At 40.0% G+C, this 24,998-nt stretch overlaps 1 protein-coding gene across 19 annotated transcripts in view; it reads right to left on the reverse strand.

The window, feature by feature from the left end:
* RYR2 (ryanodine receptor 2) overlaps positions 1 to 24,998 on the reverse strand; it is a 745,790-nt gene that overhangs the window by 216,808 nt on the left and 503,984 nt on the right. For all 19 annotated transcript variants that reach the window (XR_014827812.1, XR_014827813.1, XR_014827814.1 and 16 more), the window contains 5 exons: positions 21,591 to 21,817; positions 13,688 to 14,495; positions 10,417 to 10,617; positions 3,316 to 3,421; positions 1,530 to 1,673 (listed from right to left, as the gene is read on the reverse strand). Coding sequence is in view for 11 of the 19 variants with exons in the window: in XM_084996827.1 (XP_084852953.1) it covers positions 1,530 to 1,673; positions 3,316 to 3,421; positions 10,417 to 10,617; positions 13,688 to 14,495; positions 21,591 to 21,817 (1,486 nt within the window). In the remaining 8 variants the exon portion in view is untranslated. The remainder of the gene's footprint in view (positions 1 to 1,529; positions 1,674 to 3,315; positions 3,422 to 10,416; positions 10,618 to 13,687; positions 14,496 to 21,590; positions 21,818 to 24,998) is intronic.

Raw genomic sequence — 24,998 nt, forward strand, 5'->3', positions numbered from 1 at the left:
GCAAAAAAATAAAAAAATGAAAAATAAATAAAATAAAATGCCTTTAAAAGGATTTTATGGTGAAGCTATATTAAGGTGAAAAGTTATGTCATACATAGAGGATTACTTGCAATGTGATGTGTGAGGTAGTACCCTTAAAAGCAATACAATTTCCAAACCTCTTAAAATATATAGTAAAATTATCAAAGTTAAGTAGGGCTAATGTGACCAATTCCTACATAAGTCCTTAATTCCCATCATTAATAATACTAGAAGATTTCCAAAAGAAGCTATTTAACCTGTTTTAATCTATACATTATCTAAGGAAAAACAAAGCTAGCAATTCTAATCAAATACAAAATTTAGATTAAATGTCAACATACTTCCACACATCTCAAAACCATGTTGTCATTTTTCATAGGTCAAAATCATAAGGTTGATAATAATAAAAAGGGATTTGTAAGAAACTTTGAACTTTGACTTTAAAGAAGACCTGACTCAAATTTAGTTGTGATACTGAAGAATCAATTTAAAAGTAACTATATAGAGAAAAGATTTCCACTTTAAATTAGAGGGGGAAAAAAAAAAACCCAAGATTTTCATGAGTTTATTTTCTTCTTCCCATAAAAGCTATTAATAAACCAGCACTGCATCTTTTTTTTTTTTTTTTTTTTTTTGTCTTTTTGCTATTTCTTGGGCCGCTCCCGCGGCATATGGAGGTTCCCAGGCTAGGGGTCCAATCGGAGCTGTAGCCACCGGCCTACGCCAGAGCCACAGCAACGTGGGATCCGAGCCGCGTCTGCAACCTACACCACAGCTCACGGCAATGCCAGATCCTCAACCCACTGAGCAAGGCCAGGGATCGAACCCGCAACCTCATGGTTCCTAGTCGGATTTGTTAACCACTGCGCCACGACGGGAACTCCCAGCACTGCATCTTAAATGAATGGAACCTCAGAAGTGAGATAAGAAGTCATCTGATCTCACAGACCTACTACGTGAACCCCTTTTGGATGAGTGTGCTATGTCTGAGAAACCCATTGCCTCAGTGAGTTTATTTGGGGTCACAAAGTATCAGCTGGGACTCCTCTATTAAATAGGAGACGGATGAGTGAGAAACACATAATACGTGAGAAAATATTTCAGAACTAAAATATAGTTCTAGACTATAGCTATTTAAATTTTAAGAAAAGGTTTAATGAGATGCAAGAATATTTAAAAATCAATAGCATTGTATTTGGATATGAAAGCTAAATTACTCGCATTATTCTTTCTCTTGATGGACTCTGATCCAGTCCCTAAATTTTCAGTTCTCTAGGGAGTGTATCCATCCTTACAATACTCCCATCTTTTAATATGTTCCTACAAATAGAGTGTGATGCTGTTATCTACTTGTGGCAGCTACAAGCATCTACTTAAGAATTTGATTCTTAGAAGCTGAAAACTCAATTTTCTCACTGGTTCAACAGGTATAATATTTGCTCAAACGATGAATAGACATCTGTGGTTGAGTTACTCTGGCACTGTCTCTTTATAGGTTCATAGCTTACATGACTTCTTGGAGTCACTCTCAACTGGTTTTTCGGCCTGCTTCTTCTTCAGATATGTCACCTTTTCTACCAAGGAGAGGAGGCGTCCTCTAATTGTTAAATCACTGTTTCCATCCAGAGACCCATCTTCATCCAGCTCAATTCCTAGTTGGAAGAAAACAAGGAAAAAGAAGGAAAGAAAAAACAATATTTTAAAATACATTTAAAAGAGTTCCTGGCATGGCTTAGTGGGTTAACGACCTGACATTGTCTCTGTGAGGATGTGGGTTTGATCTCTGGCCTCGCTCAGTGGGTTAAGAATCGGCATTGCCACAGCTGAGGCATAGGTTGCAGATGTGGCTCAGATCTGGCATTGCTGCGGCTGTGGCATAGGCCGCAGCTGCAGTTCCAGTTTGACTCCTAGCTTGAGAACTTCTATATTCCACAGGTGCAGTCATAAAAAGGAAAAAAAAAAAAAGTATATTTAGGACACCTAAGTCTCAGGTTTTGCTTTTTTTTTTTCCCCATTGATAACTTAAAGCAGTGCTGCCATGTCTACAACATATGATGACACAGAGTTTAAGCAATCTTGCCCAGTAGCACTCAAAGGTAAGAGTCACTCATTGCTCTTTTTTCCTTTTGTCTCTTTTCCTTTTGTCTCTTTTCCCCCTGTTCTTGTGGGATCAGGACTATCAGCAGCCAGAACAGTCTTTCCCATGAGCCAAAGTCAGTTCTGTTACTTGGGCTAACCTCCAGCATCTCTGACTTTGGGTACTGTTTAGACCTACAGTTCTGCCCTAAAACCCCCTCGGTCTTTTATCCTTCATCTCTTCCAGAAGCATCAGTGACAAGTGAATAAGTTAATAGACAGAGAGCAGATATAAACAGATAATCTAAACCAGGGAATACTGTATATCTGAAACAATAAATCTACCATTTTAGAGTATTTCTTTCTTTATAGTATATAGTTTATATATGTGTATGTGTGTGTACAGTGTGTGTGTATATGTATATATAATATATGTGTGTGTGTGTGTCTGTGTAGTATAACTTTCTGGTAGTCATTTAGTGATTCTTCATTCATAAACTGAATTAATATACTTTTATACTCTTCTCATTAACATGAAATAAAAATAATGCCACTGTGATATATATATATACACACACACACACACACATATATATACATATATACACACACACATACACAATCAGTTAAGAAATGGTTAATTTATCTTCTTTCACTGAAACACAGATTAAACCACACCACTGCATAAAGAGAGAAAGAAATACATGTTCAGAACATCCAATTGATTAATTCCATTTTAAAAGTTCTTAGGATGAAAAGAGGGGGAGAATCCCCTTCATAAATTTGGGCTACTGACATAAAACAGTGTTCTTTAGGCATTAATTAATTTCAAAAGATATGTGCTATATTTCCTAGGCCACTCCTAAAGTGTGGCCCCTCAACCAGCTTAACTACAACTGTTAGTGATCAAATTTCTTCAGACTAAACCAACACAGTACTCCCCTCTCTGCCAAAAGCACCTGGTCACATGTCCTCATTCTCTTGGCCACTGAGGGAAAAGAAAGAAAGAATTTTGGTCATGCTCTGCATGGTCTTAATGCCTTTCTGATCTCTATACCCCTCATGACTTCCCACAGGGGGTCAGTTAACCATTTTGCCATAATAAATATTCTTATATAAATTCCTAATACGTGTCCTGTACATTTGTGAACCTATTTACATCTATACTTACTTCTGCACTAAAATTTAGTAAGAGTTTTAAAATCAGGAAGACCTTACCACAATGTGTCATCAAATCTTCATGAAAATCCAAGAGTTGGTCTCGGATTTCTTCAGGACATGGACATTCACTTTTGTCATCCTTAAAATTGAGAAGCATATTGATCTGAAAGTTTGAAAAAACAAGAGGAAGAACTAGAGTAAAAGAGAAGAAAATTCAGGAATGGCACAGCAAAGAAGATCATAAAAACCAAACAGGATGAAAATTTTTTTTTCAGTATTCCTAGGCTGTTGCCCCCCAGATGGAACAGCATTATTTTTTACTCAATCTAACAAATACCACAAAATATGCCAAATTAGTCAAAGCTTAGTATGCTAAAAAATAATATTATTTGCTTTCGCAATTCCATGTTAGATCTTTGTATACTCAGTGTTCTTAAATCAACTAAGAACAAAACATTATTTTTTTAAAAAATTTTTGCATTTCTCATGGATTTTCATTTCATGCTTTATTGAATATTTTAAATACATCAAAGAAGAAAGAAAACCAAATATAATTGAAGAGCAATATCATGGATAACAATGCTTTTTCTAACATTAATGATTCAATTAAACTATAAAAAGCTATATTACATTTGTTTTAATTTTAGATAAAATAGAATTAAATTTATGAATGAAGAAAAGTCTGTCCACAGTTTTCCTTTAGGAAACAACTGAGAGTTTTCTTTTTAGAGTGTTGTATGTGAATTTCTTGCTAAACTTTCATTTTGAGAATATTGTAGGTTCATATGTTATTGTAGTAAATAATACAAACAGATCCTGAGTACCCTTTACCCTGTTTACCCCAAGGGTGACATCCTGCAAAACAGTAGTACAGAATCACAACTAGGATAATGACACTGATACAGACACAATCAAAACAGAACAATTCTATCACCTCAGGATTATCTGGTTACTCTTCTATAAACACACCCACTTCCCTCTTGACTATTCTTCATCCCTAATTCCTGTCAACCATTAATCTGTTCTCCATTTCTATATTACTGGCATTTCAAGAACATTATATAAACAGAAGCAGGCAGTATGTACATGTATATTCCCATATGATCCTATTGACAACTGTTGGGTCTGTAGTGATATCACATTTCATTTCTAATTTGGCAATTTGTATCTTCTTTTTTTTTTCCTCTTTGTCAATCTCTTCAGAGGTTATTTTTTTTAATGTTTTTAATTTTTTGCTTTTTTAGGGCTGCACCTGCAGCATATGGAAGTTCTCAGGCTAGGGGTCAAGTTGGATCTATAGCTGCTAGCCTATACCACAGGCATAGCAATGTGGGATCTGAGCTGCATCTGTGACCTACATCACTGCTCACAGCAACACCAGATCATTAACCTATTGAGCAAGGACAGGGATGGAACCCACATCCTCATGGATTCTAGTCAGGTTTGTTAACTGCTGAGCCACAAAGGGAACTCCCTAGAGTTTTACTGATGCTGCTAATATTATAAAATAACTAGCTTTTGGATTCATTGATATTTTTAAATGTCCTGTTTCCATTTTCATCCATTTCTCCTCTGATCTATACTAATGCCTTCTTTCTGCTTGTTTTCAGTTTATGTTGTTCTTTTTCCAAATTTTTGTGATGGCAGTTTAGATTATTGATTTATGTGTTTTCTCATTTTTTATAATGATTTTTATTTTTTCCATTATAGTTGGTTTATAGTGTTCTGTCAATTTTCTACTGTACAGCAAGGTGACCTAGTCACACATACATGTATACACTCTTTTTTCTCACATTATCATGCTCCGTCATAAGTGACTAGACACCGTTCCCAGTGCTATACAGCAGGTTCTCTTTGCTTATCCATTCCAAAGGCAATAGTTTGCATCTATTAACCCCAAATTCCCAAACCATCCCACTCCCTCCCCCTTCCCCTCCCCCTTGGAAACCACAAGTCTATTCTCCAAGTCCATGACTTTCTTTTCTATGGAAAGGTACATTTGTGCCATATATTTGATTCCAGATATAAGTGATATCACGTGGTATTTGTCTTTCTCTTTCTGACTTACTTTACTTACTATGAGAGTCTCTAGTTCCATCCATGTTGCTACAAATGGCATTATTTTGTTCTTTTTATGGCTGAGTAGTATTTCATTGTGTGTACACACACACACACACACACACACACATCTTCTTAAGCCAATCATCTGTCAATGGGCATTTAGGCTGTTTCCATGTCTTGGCTATTATGAATAGTGCTGCAATGAACATACATGTGTCTTTTTCAAGGAAAGTTTTGTCTGGATACATGCCCAAGAGTGGTATTGCTGGGTCATATGGTAGTTCCATGTATAGTTTTCTAAGATACCACCATACTGTTTTCCATAGTGGTTGTACCAATTTATATTCCCACCAACACTGCAGGAGGGTTCCCTTTTCTCCACACTCTCTCCAGCATGTTATTTGTGGACTTACTAATGACGGCCATTCTGACTGGTGTGAGGTGGTACCTCATAGAGGGTTTGATTTGCATTTCTCTAATATTCAGTGCTTGTTCACCATCTGTATATCTTCCTTGGAGAAATGTCTCTTTGGGTCTTTTGCCCTTCTCTTTTAAATGTAAGTACTTAATGCAATAAATTTCCCTCTCACACAGCTTTGGCTGTTTCCATAAATTCTGATACGCGCTATTTCCATTTTCTTTCAGTTAAGTGTATTTTTAAATTTCTCTTGAAACTTCCTCCTTCAAACTATGTGTTATTTAGAAACAAATAAGTTGTTTAGTTTACAAATGTTTGGAGATTTCCCTGTTATCTTTCTGTGACTGATTTTTTATCTAACTCCAATGTGGTGAGAAAAAATATTCTCTATGAAAATTTTCAATTATTTTATATTTGTTGAGGTTGTTTTATGTCTCAGTATACAGTCCTATTTTGCAAATGTTTTGTGGGCATTTGAAAAAAAAATGTGTTTTCTGTTATTGGATGGAGTTTTCCAAAGATCCTGCTAGATGATGACAGTGCTGCATTCTCCTACATTTTTGGTGATTTTCTGTCTAGCTTTTCTTTCGAATATTGAAAAAGGGATGTTGAGGTCTCCAACTATAATTATGCATTTGTCTATTTTCCCCTGCAGTTTTACCTATGTTGATTTCATGTATTTTGCAGCTCTGTTGTCCAATGCATACACATTTGTCTTCTTGGTGTATTGATTTTTTATCCTTACATGATGTTCCTGTATATCTCTGATAATATTCTTTGCTCTGATATAGTCACTTTTTCTTTTCTTTTTTTTTTTTTTTAGGGCCACATGTACAGCGTAAGGAAATTCCTAGGCTAGGGGTTGAATCTGAGCTACAGCTGTTGGCCTATGCCACAGCCACAGCCACACCCATGTGGGATGTGAGCTACGTATGTGACCTACACTGCAACTCACAGCAATGCAAGATCCTTAACCCACTAAGCAGGGCCAGAGATCAAACCCTCATCCTCATGGATACTAGTCAGGCTCATTACCACTGAGCCATAACAGGAACTCCTCTTACTTCCTTTTGATTAATTTTTCAAGACATAGCACTTTACATCCTTTTGCTTTCAACATATCTACATCATTATATTTTAATTGAGCTTATTGTTAAGTCAAGTTTTTAAAATTCACTCTGTCAATCTTTGTCTTTCACTCAGTGTAACCAGACTGTTCACATTCATGAATTTAACAATATATTTTAAGTCTATTATTTTACTTCTTTTCCATTTGTTCTGAATTATTTTTCCCAATGTGCTATGGGTTCCTTGAACTACCTTTAGGATCCCATTTTAAATTATTCATAGTACTTTTTAGTCTATCTCTTTCCCTAGCTTTTTAGTGGTTGCAGTGGTTATTATAAATACATAATTTATTTTTGTCTTTGTAGGGCCACACCTGCAGCATATGGAGGCTCCAAGGCTAGGGGCCAAATCAGAGCTGCAGCTGCCAGCCTATGCCACAGCCACAACAAAGCCAGATCCAAGCCATGTCTGTGACCTCACTGCAACTCACAGCAATGCCAGATCCTTAACTGAGTGGTCCCAGGGATGGAACCCAAGTCCTCATGGATACTTGTCAGGTTTGTTACTGCTGAGCCACAATGGGAACTCTTATATATACATAAATTATCTCAGTACAGGTATCAACATTTTACCAGTTTAAATGAAGTATAGATACCTTATCTTCCTTTATGTCCCTATTCTCCTACACAGAAAATATAATTGCCTTAAATATTTCCTATGCACACATTTAGAACACATTAGAGAGTTACCATTTTTCCTTTGTCTATCAAAAATAATTAGAAAATTCTAATAATTATTCTATTAGAATAACTAATAATTATTTGAATTTTTCAAAAAAATAGAAAATAATTACAAAGGAATTGTATTGTAGTTACCCTTATTTTAATCCTGTCTTGTTGTTTTTTCAAATTTTCTTCTTTCATCATTTGCTTTCTGTCTAAAGAACCTCCTTCTGGCATTTTTTTCAGGGTAATCAAATTCTGGTAGTTTCCCTTAATTTGAGGAAGTCTTGATTTCCCATTCATTCCTGAAGGATATTCCCACTTCATACAGAACTCTGGGTTGACAGGTCTTTTCTTTCAGCACTTGAAAAATGGTGTACAAATTCCTTCTGTTTTCCATACAATTTGATGACAAATCCATCATCACTGGACTTGTCTTTCCTCATGATTGTCATTTGTTACTCAGTGCTTTCAAGATTTTTGTCTTCAGTTTTCATAGGTTTGATGATTATGTCTCAGTTTAGATTTGGAGGGCATCCTGTTTGGGTTTTACTCAGCTTCTTAAATCTCTTTCTTTACATCTTTTGCCAAATTTTAAAAGTTTTCAACCATTATTTTTTCAAGTATTTTTTTAGCTCATTGTCTTTCTCCTATCCTTCTGGAACTCTAATGCCACAAATGTTAAACCTTTTGCTATATTTGTACCAGTCCTTGAGGCTCTATTCATTTCCCTCTATTTTCTGTTTTTCAGCTAGGTAATTTCTATTGTCCTCTCTCAGTTAAATGATTCTTTCTCTACTCCCTTCGTTCTGTCATTAAGCGTTTTTAAATCAGATACTATACTTTTCAGTTCCAAAATTTTCATTTTGTTCTTCATGTCCTTTGTTTCGTTTTCTTGCTGTAACTTTCTTTTTTAAATTTTTGTCATCTCAGATTTGGTATCTATGGATTGCCTTTCTTTATTCAAGTTTTTGCTGTTCTGGATGTGATGAGTAATTTTAATTGAAACCTGGACATTCCTGGTATTATGTTATAAGACTTTGGATCTTACTTAAACTTCTGGTGTCTTTGGTCACTATCTAGGAAGAGAAGGGCTTGGGTGCCTCATTACTTCCAGGTGGAGTGAAAGTCCATTTTTCCACTTGACCTCCTTGAAGAGAGGAGAGCTTGCTTCTGCTGGGTGAAACTTGGGAGGGCCAGTTCCTCACTGGACCTGAGCTCATACAGTCATGGCTGGAAAGGCTAAGAGTACCTTGGTACCATCACCCTCACTGGCCTCTTGACATTTTGGAAGGGGCATGCCTCCTTACCATTCAGTCAGGATAAAGTCCCAGCTCCCTCCAGTCTCAGCTGGAGCACCTGCGTGCAGCCTGATGAGAGTGGAAGTCTAAACACCCTACTCAGTGTCTGATTGTTTGGGTGGTGCACAGAGTTTACTGTGGCGTTCAGCTGGAGTAGCATGATCAATACGTAAAAGTTTTCTGTCTGCTAGAAAAACAGTTTTACTGGCCCTTTGGCTAGGCATAGATGGCCCTCGTTGGGGCTTTTCTTATCTATGCCTGCTGGCATTTCTGGGTTGCTGAGTTCTTTAGCTCCAAATCTAGAATAGATGAGGCAAAAAGAAAGCCCGAAGAACTCACCCCCCCAACCCATGTCATTCCTTGGCTCCTGAGTGTGCCAGTTCTCTTTCAGAGACTTCTTAAGTCGTCTTTTATGCAATGCCCAAGATTAGAGTTGTATTTAGAAGGAAAAATAGGGAAAGGCACATGTACTCCATTTTTTCAGAGGCAGAAGTATCCCAACAGAAATATCCTAACAGTATGGAGCTTCTCTGGGAGAGACTGGACTTGTTCTCTGCTCAATACATGTTTACAGCAATATTCAAAACCTCATGTTCCTTCCCTCAAAGAAATTATCTTCTGGTGAGAAAAAAAAAATTCTGCCATCAGTCCCTAGACACTTTCATTCAGAGATACTTTGGATACAGAGGGAAAAGGCAAAGTAAGGTACTGAAGATGAGATCTGTCAGTTAATACCTTTTGACCATCAGAGCTATATTTGGTCATTTCCCACACTAAGAGACCCATCCTCCTAAAGTAGATGCCAGAAATTTCACAACCCTAGACTAGTTCATTCTTAAGTTTAGGCTTTTGGTTGTGTTGCACCCTAGGGGGATGGGGGTTTGGAGGTGAGCAACCAGAGAAAGAACCACAAATAAGGGATTAACATTCCTGCAAGACAGCTGGCAATGACTCTGGTTCTTCTAGGAGGCACAAATTGGAAAGAATCTAGCATTGGGTCCTGTGTGTCAAGGCTTCCTATCAGCTGGAGTGGTGCTGTGTCAGCTTCAGAAGACTCACCCTGTCTTAGATGTTATTCCTATTTGAAGAGCTTCAGAATCAGGCACACTGGCTTCCTCAAAGAATCCTTAACACACTTGATATCTTTTCGTAATGCTCTCTTTTGCTTAAACTAACCAAGTAGTTTTTTTGTTTTTGTTTATTTGTTTTTGGTGAAACTATGAATACTGACCAAATAAATACTTGACCAGGAGTTCCTATTGTGGCTCAGCGATAACAAACCCAACTAATATCCATGAGGACGCGGGTTTGATCCCTGGCCCCACTCAGTGGGTTAAGGATCTGGCGTTGCCATGAGCTGTGGCATAGGCTGGCAGCTGCAGCTCCAATTCGACCCCTACCCTGGGAACTTCCACATGCCAGAGATGCAGTCCTAAAAAAATAAAATAAAATAAATGAACTTGTCCATTTTAAGGAGAACAGGGAAAAAAATTCACTTGCAACTCATGGTATAGTTTAGCAATATGTGGAACCTAGGTGGACTGAAATCCAAAGTAAAAAAGGAAGTCATTTCAGTTCATTCTTATACCTGTTCCTGAGGTGGTGATCTAAATTCCTTGGTTTTCCTGGCTGTGAGTGCAGCCGACATGTTTAAGGCTTGCATAACTTCGTTATATCGGAATCGTTGGTTGTCTTGGAGTTTAGCTACAAAGTCATCTGAAAAGGCCACGATGGCTTCTATCCGGTGCCGGACCTGGCAGTCACAGAGGTACTGAAGTAGCAGGCACATCTAAAGGAATGATTAAAAAGACACCAAGTTTAATTTCAGAAGCTTTAAAATGGTCCAGGTATATCAAATCAAAATGTGTGGCAGATATGGCTAGTTGTCAACTCATTTCCTGTATAAACAGAATGCTGACTTTATGTAGACGGCAATGTGCCCAGTCCCAGGAGATGAAACGTAATATGTCTAAGCCAACATGGCAAATAGCCTTTGATGTCCCTTGAATGAACAGGTACTGTCCTGGCTTCCTCTGAAGCTGGAGGTGCTACAGGAAATAAGATAGAGAAGGAGACATTTCCAAGAGGTCTCCTGGGAAAGATTTTTCATCATGAATAACAGACCAGAACACCCTTTTCAAAATGAGTATAATGGGCTAATGACATGAGCACTGGAGGAAGAATGAGGTCACACACTTTAGGATAAAAACCATAAACTGAGGATCACAGGAGGAGACAAAGATCTAGTTCCCAATGATACCACTGAGCTACGACATTAATTCTAGAACTCTCTACCTCCAGACTTTACATGTACGTTAATTAAGCGGTTTTCTGGCTTACTCATGAAATGGTTAGCTGGTACTCTTTTACCAGAAGTCAAAAGGATTTTTAACTAATACAGTGCATTTGGAGAAATATGCCTTCTGGAGAACATTCTGCAAAAGTTTAGGGAAACATTTCAATACACTTTATGCCAACTGTGATATAAATACACAGCAATGTTAAGAATGATTTTAAAGCCCTGTGCATCACCATCCACAAAATGCCATTTCTGTCAATGCCAGTTCTGAGATGTCCACGTCCCTCTTCACCTGCTTATCCAACCCCAGTGGGAGCACCAGCACCTTGGGTCTGGAGCAGCATGACAGCCTCCTAGCTAGGTGGGCTCGGGATCACCCCCTCTTACTCCCTTAACTATCTTCCCTGCGGCAGTTACCCTGAGATTTTCAGAATAAAAAATTCCTGCTAAAATTCTTCCCTGCTTTTAACTGAACTTAGAAAAAAATTCAAACCCCATCACACGGCTGGTTTTAGCCAACAGCTGGACTCTAGGTGAACCGCTTTCTGCCTGCTCACCCTCCCTCCCCCGCTCAGTAAGCTGCAGCCACCCTGGCCTCTTCCTGCCTCAGAGCCTTTGTCCAGCTATGTGCCCTGTGTGAAAAGTTCCTGGAACACGCTTGCCCTCCTTCTTCACAAGCACTGAACTCCCTCTCATCAATCTGACCTCAGCTCAAAAGTCACCATCTGGGACAGGCCTCCCCTCTCTTTCCTCACAGTATTCCAGTTGAAATTTCCCTTCATCTAGAAATCCATTATTCTCCTGCCAAGTATTTAATGTGACTAGCTATAGGATTTTTTTTTTTTCTTTTTTGGCTGCCCTGTGGGCCAGGGATTAGATTTGAGTCACAGTTGTGACCTAAGCTGCAGCTGTGGCAATGCCATATCCTTTACCCACTGTGCTGGGCCAGGGATTGAACCTGCATCCCAGCGCTCCCAAATTGTTGCCGATCCTATTACACCGCAGTGGGAATTCCAGCAATAAGGTGTTTTGACAGAAATACAAAAGGAAGTGTCTATTTCCCCCAGAGACAGTGAGCTGCGCCCTTCACCACCACCCAGGGTCTGACTCCGAGGAAGGCCTCCATCAGGGCTGCCTGTGGAAGGAAGGGCGAAATGGGTGTCAAGGATGCGAGCATCCAACTGCTACTAAGAACCAAAGAGGCATGAGGAAAGGGTCCTTGGGGTAGCCTGATGAGCACAAAGACAAGCAAGACCTTGATTCCTTAGAAACCAATGTAGGAAGTAAAATCTTGCTGTGTGAGAACAGGTGCATCTCCTGATGAACAAGTGTCCTGAGGTTGGAAGGGTGGGAGAGGGGAATAGGTACGGAAAGCTTTGCACCAACAAAACGCTGGTGCAATGCATCTGCAGAAACAAGGAGAGAATGAGGAAACTGTTAATGACTACACGAAAGAAGAGGATGCGCTGATGTACTAGGAAGAACAAATCTGACTCCACATAGGACCTATTTCTCTTACCTTAACCTTCATATTCTATTGCTTTTTCTACAAGTTCATCACTAAAGGGCTGTTGTTTCAAATATGCATAATGGGAGTTACCACTGTGGTGCAGTGGGTTAAGAACCTGATCGCAGTGGCTTGGGTCAGAGCAGAGGCTCAGGTTTGATCCCCAGCCTGGTGCAGTGGATTAAGGATCCAGCCTGCTGCAGCGGTAGCTCAGATTCAATTCCTGGCCTGAGAACTTCCATATGCTATGGGTACAGCCATAACAATAAAAAAAAAATTTTTTTTAGTCAAGTATGCAAAATGGCCCATCTGTGGGGACCCTGCCTCCCCTGCCTGAACGTTAAATCAAAAATACCTTTGTTTAAGCTCACAGGAAACATTCTGACCTGACCCATCTGTGAATCCAGGTGGAAATTTCCAGACTGCAGGAAAGAAGAAATAGATGCCCCCGACTACAGAATCTGGTCAACTTGGAACCAGGATATATTTGTAACTACTTATCACCTTCTCTACTTTAACTCCTCACCTCCTCTTCTTTGCTCTTTAAAAGTAACCAGCATCCCAACCTAGGCAAGATGGTTCTTTGGGACAGGAGGCTACTATCTCCTTGGTCTGCTGGCTTTCCTAATAAAGTCACTACCCCTCATCCCAGTACTTCATCTCTTGATTATGGGGCAAGTAGTATAAGCTTGGACTTGGTAATACTGGCAGGACAAAAAAAAAATCTCTTTTCAGACAGACACACACATACACATGCATGCGTACACACACACACAGAAACAGTGGCATGCCACACTCGCACATGTACTGACCAACGAAACCACCTGGACAAAAATTCAGAATCGATCTTTTACAAACATTAGTCAATTGACTTGATTGGAAAATTCATGAATTCTATTCCCAAGGCAAGAAAGTTAGGCACATCCCCAAGCACAACAGGAAGTTAGTTAACTTTATGAAGAACTCCCACTACCCAGGGACAAACGAACACACAAAGGAGACAAAGGCCAATGTTAATAGGTTCTGAAATTCAACACCGTATTTTCTGATTACCTGTAGTTTAACTGGCTCAGGCAGTTTCATTTGGAGCAGGCCTTCCTTGGGCCTCTTTCCCCCTTTGCTTTCTTCCTCGGCTGGCCCTTCTAGCCTAGAGTCTTCGCTGGCACAGGGCTCCTTCTCCAGGGTGTCACTCTCCTCCTCGGGACCAGCGGCTTCCTTGAACACACTGGGCTCAATCAACTGCAAGATGTGTTTCAGGTCCTCGTTGTGGAAGATGCCCATGATGAGCAGGGTGTAGAAAAGCTTGATGAGCGGGACGAAGAGGAACTCAGTGGTCCCGCCCACAGGGTCCCTGGCATGGAGGCTGCCCTCTTGCACGGCCTCAGTCAGCATCTGGATGGTTTTGGCCTTGAGGATGTCCAGCGGGAACTCAGGGCTGTACTGGTAACACTCGTTATTAATGCTTACAAAACTTGGGGAGGAAAACTGCATCCGTGGCCTGAGGGAGGTGCTGAGGCCAATCCCGGGGAGGCCGTGCTTTTTATTCTCATCTGGGAAGAGGGTGATGCTCTTGGTCTCTTCTGTCATGGGGACGATGAACTCATTGTTCATCATGAGCCTGGCAGTGGCATAGGAGCTGAGGTGGATGTCAATGAGCAGATCGTAGTAGCCGGCACGTAGCAGGCCAGGCATGTACTTGTTCTCAATGGCGTAAAGCAGCTGCGGCTCATCCACGTGGCTGCACAAGGCGTGGGCCACGCGGTGGTTCCCTAGCGCGCACACGGCTGAGTACAGCCGGAGGGTGTGATAGTGGAATTTCAGCAGTTCCTCCTGCTCCGTCAGTTCCAGTATGTCCACCGATCTGGAGACGGGAGAAGTGGAGTACAGAAATTTAAAACAGTTCTGCATCAGTTCTATGTACCTCGCAGACTTCAAAACTTACGACAAGAGACACTTTGGGGGTTTTTTTGGTGGGGTTTTTTTTTTTTTTTTTTTTTTTTTTGCTTTTTAGGGATGTAGCTGCAACATATGGAGTTCCCAGGCTAGGGGTCGAATTGGAGTTGCAGCTGCTGGCCACAGCCACAGCCACAGCAATGCCTGATATGAGCTGTGTCTGTGAGCTGTTGTGACCTACAACACAGCTCACAGCAATGCCAAATCCAGATCCTTAACCCACTGAGTGGGGTCAGAGATCGAACCCGTATCCTCATGGTCCCTAGTCTGGATCGTTTCTGCTAAGCCACAATGGGAACTCCAGACACTATTTTTTAAAACTGTGTTTTAGGACATGTTTAATGATAGCCTAGATTTTTTTTTTTCTTTTCATTTTTGGCTGCCTGGCAGCATATGGAACTCCTGGGCCAGGCATCAGATTTGAGCAGCAGTTGCTACCTAAGCCATAGCTTTGGCAACACCGGATCCTTAACCCACTGTGCAGGGCCAGGGATCAAACTTACGTCCCAGCGCTCCAAAGATGCCATTGATCTTGTTGCACCACAGTGGGAACAACAATGATAGCCCCGATTAAAAAAAAAAAAATCAGTTTTGTGTGTTTTACAAGTTTCCTTCCATGTAGAGTTTTATGTTGAAAATTTCCAACCACTAGTCCTTAGAGCTTTTTCACCCCCATCTCCCCAAGATTCTGGATACCTCTCTTAGATATGTGGGTCTCCTGCTGAACCTGGGGGCTCCCCTTTTCTCAGAATCTGAGCACTCTTTGGAAAATCCTGAGTTTTCTTTTTCAATTTGGCAAACCTGCTCCAAGAAGCCAGAAAACTTTGCTTTAGGCCCTGTTGCCTTGACTCTGACCCAGGATCAGCTGTTAACCCACCCAGTCAGAAGCAGGTAACAGAGGGATGATTCTTTTGACGTTCCTCACAGACCCAAACATGTGTCTTTGTTTCCAATGCGTATGTGCTGATCGTGAAACAAACACTATTAGGGACATTTTCACTTAGGAAAGTTTCTACTGGGAATCTGAGTGAGCATCAGATCATTTTGCTTCTACCATACCCTGTGACCTTTCCATGCATCATACCTTAAATCATGTGTCCAGAATATGTCTAACATCAAGTCATTCCTTTTAGAAGAGTCTATTTTAAGAGCAAATAATTCCTTTGGGTGTGCTCATTTTTCTAAACTATTTAAATTATACTTGTTGGGAATTCCCTGGTGGGGCAGCAGGTTAAAGGATCTGGTGTTGTCACTGCTGTGGTGAGGGTTTGATTCCTGGCCAGGAACTTGCACATGCTGCAGCCAAAAATTAAAAACACTTTTTTTTTTTTTTTTTTTTTTTTTTTGTCTTTTTAGCACCACACCCGTGTCATATGGAGGTTCCCAGCTGGGGTTCCAGTCGGTGCTGCAGCCGCTAGCCTAGGCCGCAGCCACACGGGATCTAAGCTACATCTACAACCTACACCACAGCTCATGGCAATGCTGGTTCCTTAAGCCACTGAGCGAGGGATCGAACCCTCATGTTCATGGATGCAAGTCGGGTTCATTAACCTCTGAGCCAAAAAAATTTTTTTTAAATTATAAAAAATAAATTATACAGGTGGTTCATGGATGGCACTAAAAGGCATTAAAAGTAGAAACCTGAATATTTATTTATTTTTTATAATGACTGTAGATTTTATTTATTTATTTATTTATTTATTGTCTTTTTGCCATTTTCTTGGGCCGCTCTCACGGCATATGGAGGTTCCCAGGCTAGGGGTCCAATCGGAGCTGTAGCTGCCGGCCTACACCAGAGCCACAGCAACGCCAGATCCAAGCCACATCTGTGACCTACACCACAGCTCACGGCAATGCCGGATCCTTAACCCACTGAGCAATGGCAGGGATCAAACTCGCAACCTCATGGTTCCTAGTTGGATTCGTTAACCACTGCGCCACGATGGGAACTCCAAAACCTGAATATTTATAATCAAGGGAACCACTCATTCATCTAGAAAGGTGTCCTCTTGATGAGCCTGTAATATAAGCTCATAAGATTAGGGGTTTTATACACTTCATATATTTTGTTTATTAATATTCATCCAGCACCTAGCCTAGCACACAGTGGGGATTACTTGTGATTATTTATTGTTAAGCTTTGTCACTATCTTTAGATAGCCCATCGTCCTGTCCACACCTATCCACTGTACCTTTGCTTTTCAGGTCAGGGGCACTGTATTAAAAGCCACTGTGGTCTGAAGGTGCAGACTTCTTCCAGATCCCACCTTCTGACACTAGAGTCTCTAGTGAGAAGCATCATGCATTATAAACTCCCAGCTAATTATTACCCGCCCCATGTATCACGTTGGCTTCCAGGAAACCATACAACTGCTGGGCCCAGCTGCTAGCACTTATTTCTTGGAAAGGTATGACTGAGCAAGCCTCTCCCTCAAGGTGTAATGGAGGGATTTTCACGTCTTAGCTGGGCTCTTCAACCTCCCAAGAAGACTGCTACCCCAGCCCCTCAGCCTGGTTGATGGTCACAGTACATAAATCACAGTACATTGTAGCAACACAGAATATCTGCAGTCTGGGTTCTTGTCGAAGAACACAACTTAGTCTAGTGTCTGATCAATCTCAAAATGTCAATAAGGACTCTACAATCAACATTATGGCTGCCACGTCCAGTTCTCCCTCCATCATTCATGTATGATGTCACATTCTTTTCTTTAAAGCACCTCTCTTTGCTACCAGACCAGTCTTTTAAGGTAAGGGTCATGTCTATTTTGATCACTATTTTCTATCCAGCATCAGAAGCACTAACACATATTTGTGGAACGAATGAATGAGAGAATTCTGAAAGAGTTGTAGTTACCTCTTGTAACTTGACTCAGGTTAAGGAAAACCAAAGGATACACCTCAACCAATTTAGTCTCTTTTCCCACACCAACCCCTTGTAGCAATAGTCATACTTTAATGAACAATGGCTTTAACTGGAGGAGAGCAAAAGAAATAACTCATTATTTTACCTGTTACAAGGACAATGTCAGCTATATCATCCGGCTGGTTTTAAGCACATGTTGTGAATTATATTGTTATCAATAAATATTGGCCTTCTCCCTGCAAATGGAGTCATCTTATTGGCTCTAATTACTCTGGACTTGACTACATGACTTGCTGTAGTCAATAAAATATAAATGGACATAACATCTGCCACAGGTAAAAAGAAAACCCTTGGAACTCTGTTATCCCTCCTTCAAATCCACCCTTGGCCATGGAAGCTACCTGTCCCAGGTCGCGGCTGCTTATCAGAAGAAGGCTTATGCAAGATATAGCCACCCCAATGTTCACTGCAGCACTAGCTACAATAGCCAAAACATGGAAGTAATTTAAATTTCCATTAAGAGAAGAATGTGAAAGATGTGGTGTATGATATATATATATATATATATATAATGGAATACTACTCAGCCCTAAAAAAGAATGAAATAACGCCATTTGCAGCAACATGGGTGGACCTAGAGCTTATTGGACTAAGTTAAGTCAGTCAGAAAGTGAAAGGCAAACATTATATGATATTACTTATATGTGGAATCTAAAAAAAGGATACAAATGAACTCATATGCAGAATAGAAACAGACTCACAGACTTTGAACAAACTTATAGTTAAGACAGGTGGGAGGAGGGGAGGGATGGACTGGGAGTTTGGGATTGGCACATTTACAATGAGGTGTATTAAAGGTCTGGCCAATAGGGGCCAGCTGAATAGCACAGGGAATTCTACCTAATATTCTGTGATAATCTATATGGGAAAAGAATCTGAAAAAGAATGGATATTTGTGTATATATAACTGAATCAATATGTTGTGTCACAGAAATTATCACAACATTGTAAATCAACTATACTTAAATGAGACTTTAAAAAATGAAAGAAAGGAGTTCCCATTGTGGTGTAGTGGTTAACGAATCTGACTAGGAACCATGAGGTTGCGGGTTCGGTCCCCGCCCTTGCTCAGTGGGTTAATGATCCAGCGTTGCCGTGAGCTGTGGTGTAGGTTGCAGACGCGGCTCGGATCCTGCGTTGCTGTGGCTCTGGTGTAGGCCGGTGGCTACAGCTCCGATTGGACCCCTAGCCTGGGAACCTCCATATGCCGTGGGAGCGGCCCAAGAAATAGCAAAAAGACAAAATAAATAAATAAATAAATAAATAAAAAATGAAAGGAAAAAAAAAAAAAAAAACACATGGGCCACACCCATAGACCATCCCCAGCCTTGGGATTACTATTACAGTAAAAATCTCAATAATACAACTCATTATACACTTTAAGAGCTCCAGTGAGGAAATTTCTTTCATGACTCAATATCATTCTTTTTTTCATCAAATACCACAGAATACCTACTATCTATTAATCACTGTGCACTGGTGAACAACACAGACACGATTCTGCCCTCAGGGAGCTTATTGTCCAGGTAAGGAGAGAAACAACCAAAAAGTAAGTAATTTAAATTATGAATGATGAGTGAGGTGTGTCATGAAAGAAACAGAGGACTGACATATATTGACATATATATTGACATATATATCAATTTTTAAACTATTAAATATCATGTTATTGAGGTATGACGTAAAGATTCTACTCAACTACTAGTTGGCATTTCCCACTTGGAATCTGAATTTTGAAACTCATCAGATTTTTCTTAGGCTTTTAGGAAGTGGGTGAAGCCAATTGAGGATATGACTTTACCAACCTCAGAGAAGATGTGATGTGAATGACTGTGAACTAGTCCTTGTTTGTTATTTTCCTGTCCTTACCGTCTGTATACCACCTGAATCCAGTGACACTTTTAAAATTTTTATTTATTTATTTATTGCTTTTTAAGGCCACCCCTGCAGCATATGGAAGTTCCCAGGCTAGAGGTCAAATTGGAGTTGCAGCTGCCAGCCTACACCAGAGCCACAGCAACATGGGATCCAAGCCAAGTCTGCAACCTACACCACAGTTCAAGGCAACAAGGGATTCCCCGACCCACTGAGTGAGGCCAAGGATTGAACTCACATTCTCATGGATACTAGTCTAATTTGTTTCTGCCACACCACTTTTACACAAATTTGCATTTCATATATTTTGGGAAATTGACTCAAATTCTTTATGTTTATAGTACGAATTTAAATTGTCCATTCTTTTATAGAAATTTATCACAGATAATGAATATAAATGATAAATTACTATGGCAAGAGCATATATTGGGTTTTTGACAAGCCAACATATTAAGTTACATCTTTAAAGTTCTCTGCTTAATAGAAAGAGACTATTTTCCCTCACAAAGAAAAAAAATCCCTTCCAAATGTTATGTTTCTCTCGGTTGCTGAGCAATTTTTTTAAAAAAATATCATCAGATAGAAAATTTCAATAAAACTTTTCTCATATAAAATAAAAAGTATGAAGTTAAAGTAAAATTAAACTATCTAAAGAGTACATTATGAATGCTCTATCTATTTCGCCTAAAATATGAAAATACATATTTAATGAATAAAAAATTTCACTTTGCTGGATTAATTTTTCTTTGAATTTCTTTTGTTTTAAAACAGCTTTCCTGAGATACCATCTACAAACCATACAATTTACCTAAAGTACAAAATGCATTGATTTTAGTATATTACTGGAACTGTGCAAGAATTACTATAATTGAAGTTTTGAACATTTTCATCACCCCCAAAGAAACCTAAAGAAACCCAGTAGTACCCACTGGCAGTCACATCTCATGTCCACTGCCCTCTCCTCCCAGTATGTAAACATTAAGTTCTTTCTCTCCAAGGGATAATCCAAAGATTTTCCCTTAGGGACTTCTCATGTAAAAGAATTCCTTTAATAGGTGGCGGTAGTATAACTCCTTAAAAACTTAGTATAATGTTTTAAAGTTTCATCCATTTGTGGTATTTATCATTATTTCATTCCTTTTTATTGCCAAATTACATAGTATGGATCTACCACATTTTATTTACCCCCCAATCAGTTGGTGGGCATCTGGGTGCTTCCCACTTTTTGGCTACTGTGAATAATGTTGCTCGCAACATTCGTGTACAAGTTTTGTGTGGACACGTTTTCATCTCCCTGGGGTATACACCTGGGAGTGGAATTGATGGGTCACATGGTAACTCTATTTCACTTTTTGAGGAATCGACCAACTATTCGGTTAAAAATGTTCGGTTTCACCTGTCCAATACACAGGTTAAATTTTAATAGTATTGAAAGAAAAATGCCAGGCATGTCTAAATATATAAAAACGAACACAGCCCCTACAACTTTTTAAGATTAGAGACTAAAAATATAAGAAGAACAACAAATACGTTTATGTTGTTTTCATGCCATATTTTCACTCAGTTTGTGATTCAACTTTTTAATGATACTTTGGAAGGGCAATCTGGGTCCCAAACTTAGAGAACTCAGAAATGAGGCTTCTAAAACAAAATTTCTATAATTTAATTGGCAATCAATGGAAAAAGGTTAAATAATAAACAAAGCTACCTTTGGATATTAATTGTATTTTGTATTATTACTCTTACTGTCTAGAAAGGGTATATCAACATTTTTTCACAATGCTCTTTCATTAATGTCTCAATCTCAGCTTTTCATGTCTGTGAAATGAAGGACTGAACTAAATGATTTCTATTCCATCTCTAGTATCTTACGATTCTGTGATGCTGTCTCTATTAAATCTGAAGTGTGAGTGCAGTTGTACTTGTTTGAATTTGTACTTGCTTTTGTTCTCTTAAGAAAAATAAAAGTGAGGAAAGAAACTATCCACTATCAGATCGCCTCTTCAATAGCGGCATAAAAACTGCGTTTCAGTAATGAAGTCGTTGAGATAGATTCGAATGTGGAATATGCAAAATCATGTCTGCAGTGCCAAAGCATATTTTTTCAATTCCATTTTGTTTCCGCAGCCCACCCCTGGGCCCCTGGGCAGTGGTCTAGTTGGATGGGTCCCCATCACACAGGCAAGGATGCTCAGGGCTAACCTGTTCTCCTCTGGGATGTGTAAGGACATGAACTGCAGAGGTTCCAAACACTGCACCAGCCAGCCTTGCCGTTCACTTATTCGAGAGACGTCTACCTTCAAGAATTGGTTTGGCATTCTGCTCCACAGGACGTGCGACAGGAACTGCACGTGCAGACGTGGGGGACACTGCGGCACTGGGTTTTTGTGCTCACTCTTGAATAATCCCGCCGAGAGAGGCATCACATTCTAGGAGATGGCGAAGCAGAGAAAGAATGAATGGATAACACACCTTGGGTGATGACGAGAGTTCTGTATAGGAAAGAGATAATGAAAGATGTGCTACTTGTTGAGCAGTCAATACAAAAACTAAGAGAAGTGGGTTGAGGAGTTCCCTGGTGGCTCAATGGCTTAAAGATCTGGTGTTGCCGCTGTTGTGGTACAGGTTCAATCCTAGCCCCGGATTTTTATGCCACAGGAGCAGCCAAAAAAAAAAAAAAAAAAAAGAATGAAAAAGAAATTGGGTTGAGCTGTTCCTGAAATGACAAGTGGAGAAAATATTATGAAGAGAATACCTAATAGTTCAGGGCAGGCACACAACTTTGGGATGTTTTTTAAAGGCACACTAAGAATGCAAGAATAAGTATAACCACCTATCCTTTATATTTCTTCCCCGAGCTGGGTCCTCTGGAACACGTGCCAAGTCTTTGGCTGCTTTGAGTGCCTTCCTGAAAGAAGGGTCACATCCACACAGCTTTCTCCCTCTCTCGTGGTCTATCCTTCATCAACACCTCATCCATCCTTATACCACTCACTCACTCATCACCAGAGTTTGTCAGGTTTTAGTAACCAACAGTGTACCAGAGGCAGCTCAACAGACAGAACTGACTATCAAACAAGAAATCTGAATTAATCCAGCATTAACCAACACACCTTCCTCCACCACCAATATGTACCTCCAGCCATTCTTCAGTCAGTTCTCAGGGAAAGAGAAGTCTCTACTCTGCCAAAGTTTATTCATTTATTGATGATCATGACACCACCTCTGCACCAAGAAGACAGTTACCTCAATTTTCTGCATTACAGTCTTCCCCTCTCCTCTAGAACCATCTTTACTGCATTATTTAGACTTTCTCATCCTCAAGCTACTTTCCTATTCTCTTCTGCTAATGGGAAAAAAAAAAAAACAGGCACCTTATGTGACACTGAGGATGTATCAGTGAGCAAAATAAACCACACTGCTACTCTCATACAACTTCCATTTATTCCCTTTTAGAGATTAAATGAAATTTAATTAAATTAAATAGTGTATTAGGAAAGAGGTCATGGACACGAGGAAGAAAAAAAAAAAAAACAGGATGAGGGGATCAGAATGCCAGACATTCATAATGAGCAGGGTGGTCAGCAAGATGAGGACATTTAAAGAAAGACTACAGAAGAAAAACCAGGTAGGCGTGTCGGGGAAGAAATTTCCAGGCAGAGGGAACCGTCAATGAAAACAAGCCGAGAAGGAGGTTTTGCTTGGCACGTCTGGGGAAGAGCTGGAGGCCAGTGTGTCTGCAGTGGGTGAAGGAGGGGAGAAGCGGCAGGGGATGAAGTCAGAAGGTAATAGCATGTCAGGTCCTTTTGAACTTGACAACTGTTATGGCATTTCTGGTAGTTCCTCTCGGGGAAACAGGGTTTCAGGGTTTCAAGCAGTGAAATGACATGATCTGATTTACATTTTAAAACAATGACTGTCACTCAGGGATTTCCTGCCAAGGCTCAGTGGGAATGAACCCAACTGGTATCCATGAGGATGAGGGTTTGATCCCTGGCCTCGCCCAGTGGGTTAAGGATCTGGCATTGCTGGGAGCTGTGGTGTAGGTCACATATGTGGTTCTGATCTTGCATTGCTGTGGCTGTGGCGTAGGCCGGCAGCTATAGCTCCAATTTGACCCTAGCCTGGGAACTTTCATGTGCCACAGCTTCAGCCCTAAAAAAGACAAACAAAAACCATACATAAGTAAAATAAATTAAAATAAAACAATGACAGTCACTTAGATTGTTCTATGATAAACAGATGGACAGGGTTGAGTTAGAGGCTACAGGAGTAACCCAGACAAAATGACAGTGATAGAGAGCAGTGCAGTGACCAGCAGAAGTGAAGGGAGAGAGTCCAGAAGGTGCAGGATATGCAGGGATGGAGCTGGGACATGGGACGTAAAGAAGGGAACGCAAGGATGACTCTGAGGCTTGGGGTCAGAGCAGCTGGATCTGTTATTAACTGACAGATCTGGTAGGATCAGGAGGAGGAGGAGTGATGGTCAGCCGTCCTGTTTGGGACATATCCAATTTGATATCTAGCAACCACACAAACAGAAACATCAAAGAGACCCACATTTAGAGTTTGGGTTGTGAGAAACTACCACTCCTCTGTCAAATTTTAATTTGTTTTCAATAAGTCAAACTGGCCGCCTCCTTTCTCTCTTTCAACCATGAAATGATAATATGAATTGAACAAGCTTGAACAGGATAAATTGGCTTCTTTCATCATTTTGCTGAAATTTTATTTTGGCAAGATCACTAATGCTCTGCTGCTTAATGAAAGTCATGGATTCCTTTAGCCCATATTGCATTGGCTCTTCTATGGAAGCTGGACTCTCATTCTACAAAGGCAGAAACTGAACTTGCGTGGTTTAAGGGACATGTCCAAGGTGGCCAAGCCAGCATGGTTAAAGTGTCTACTACACTCACCCTGGCATGTTTACAACTGCAAATTTCAATTCGATTCCTTTTCCTGAATTTCAGTGGGCTCTTCTGTTTGCTGTTGTGTTAGTACCCCTCAGCTGGCCAAACTAAAATTATATAAGTTAATCCTTGATTCTTCATTCTCCTTCAGCACTGATTTCAGTTCATTAACAAATTCTATTCATCCAATTCATTGACAGATTCTGTTAATTTTCACCAAAAACATCTTCTCGTTTATCTCTCTCTCTACTTACTACTTTCACGAATCTCATCATCTTCTCCCATGGGGACAGAATCAAATTGTTAAGACCTAGTTATTACTGCCTATTCTCATTCTTCTCAGAGTAGATATTTCTTCACGTTACTACCATATTATTCCAAAAGAGGTTCAATTATACTCAACTCTTTGCTTCAAATTTTCAATGGATTGCTGCTATTACAGAATAGGTGTCAACTTCTTAACAGCCCTTTCAACTTGGACTTGGTCCACCTTCCCATCCGCATTAACCTCAGGCTGCATCCCAGAAGCATCCTTTGTCATGGTCACATTGAATGCCTTAACCTTTATCACTTTCACGCCTATGTATTTTCACTTTCTCTAGCTCTCTATGTAGAATGCCCTCTCCTAGCAAGTGGACTCTGATATTGCTGTTCAACAGTTAAGAATCAACCAGGGAGGGAGTGGGAGGGATAGGGAGCT

This window comes from Sus scrofa, chromosome 14 (genome assembly GCF_054392235.1).
Source record: "Sus scrofa isolate SSC_HxYL_T2T_F1_AM1 chromosome 14, Sscrofa_HxYL_maternal_Yorkshire_Landrace_v2.0, whole genome shotgun sequence".
NCBI classification, from domain to species: Eukaryota; Metazoa; Chordata; class Mammalia; order Artiodactyla; family Suidae; genus Sus; species Sus scrofa.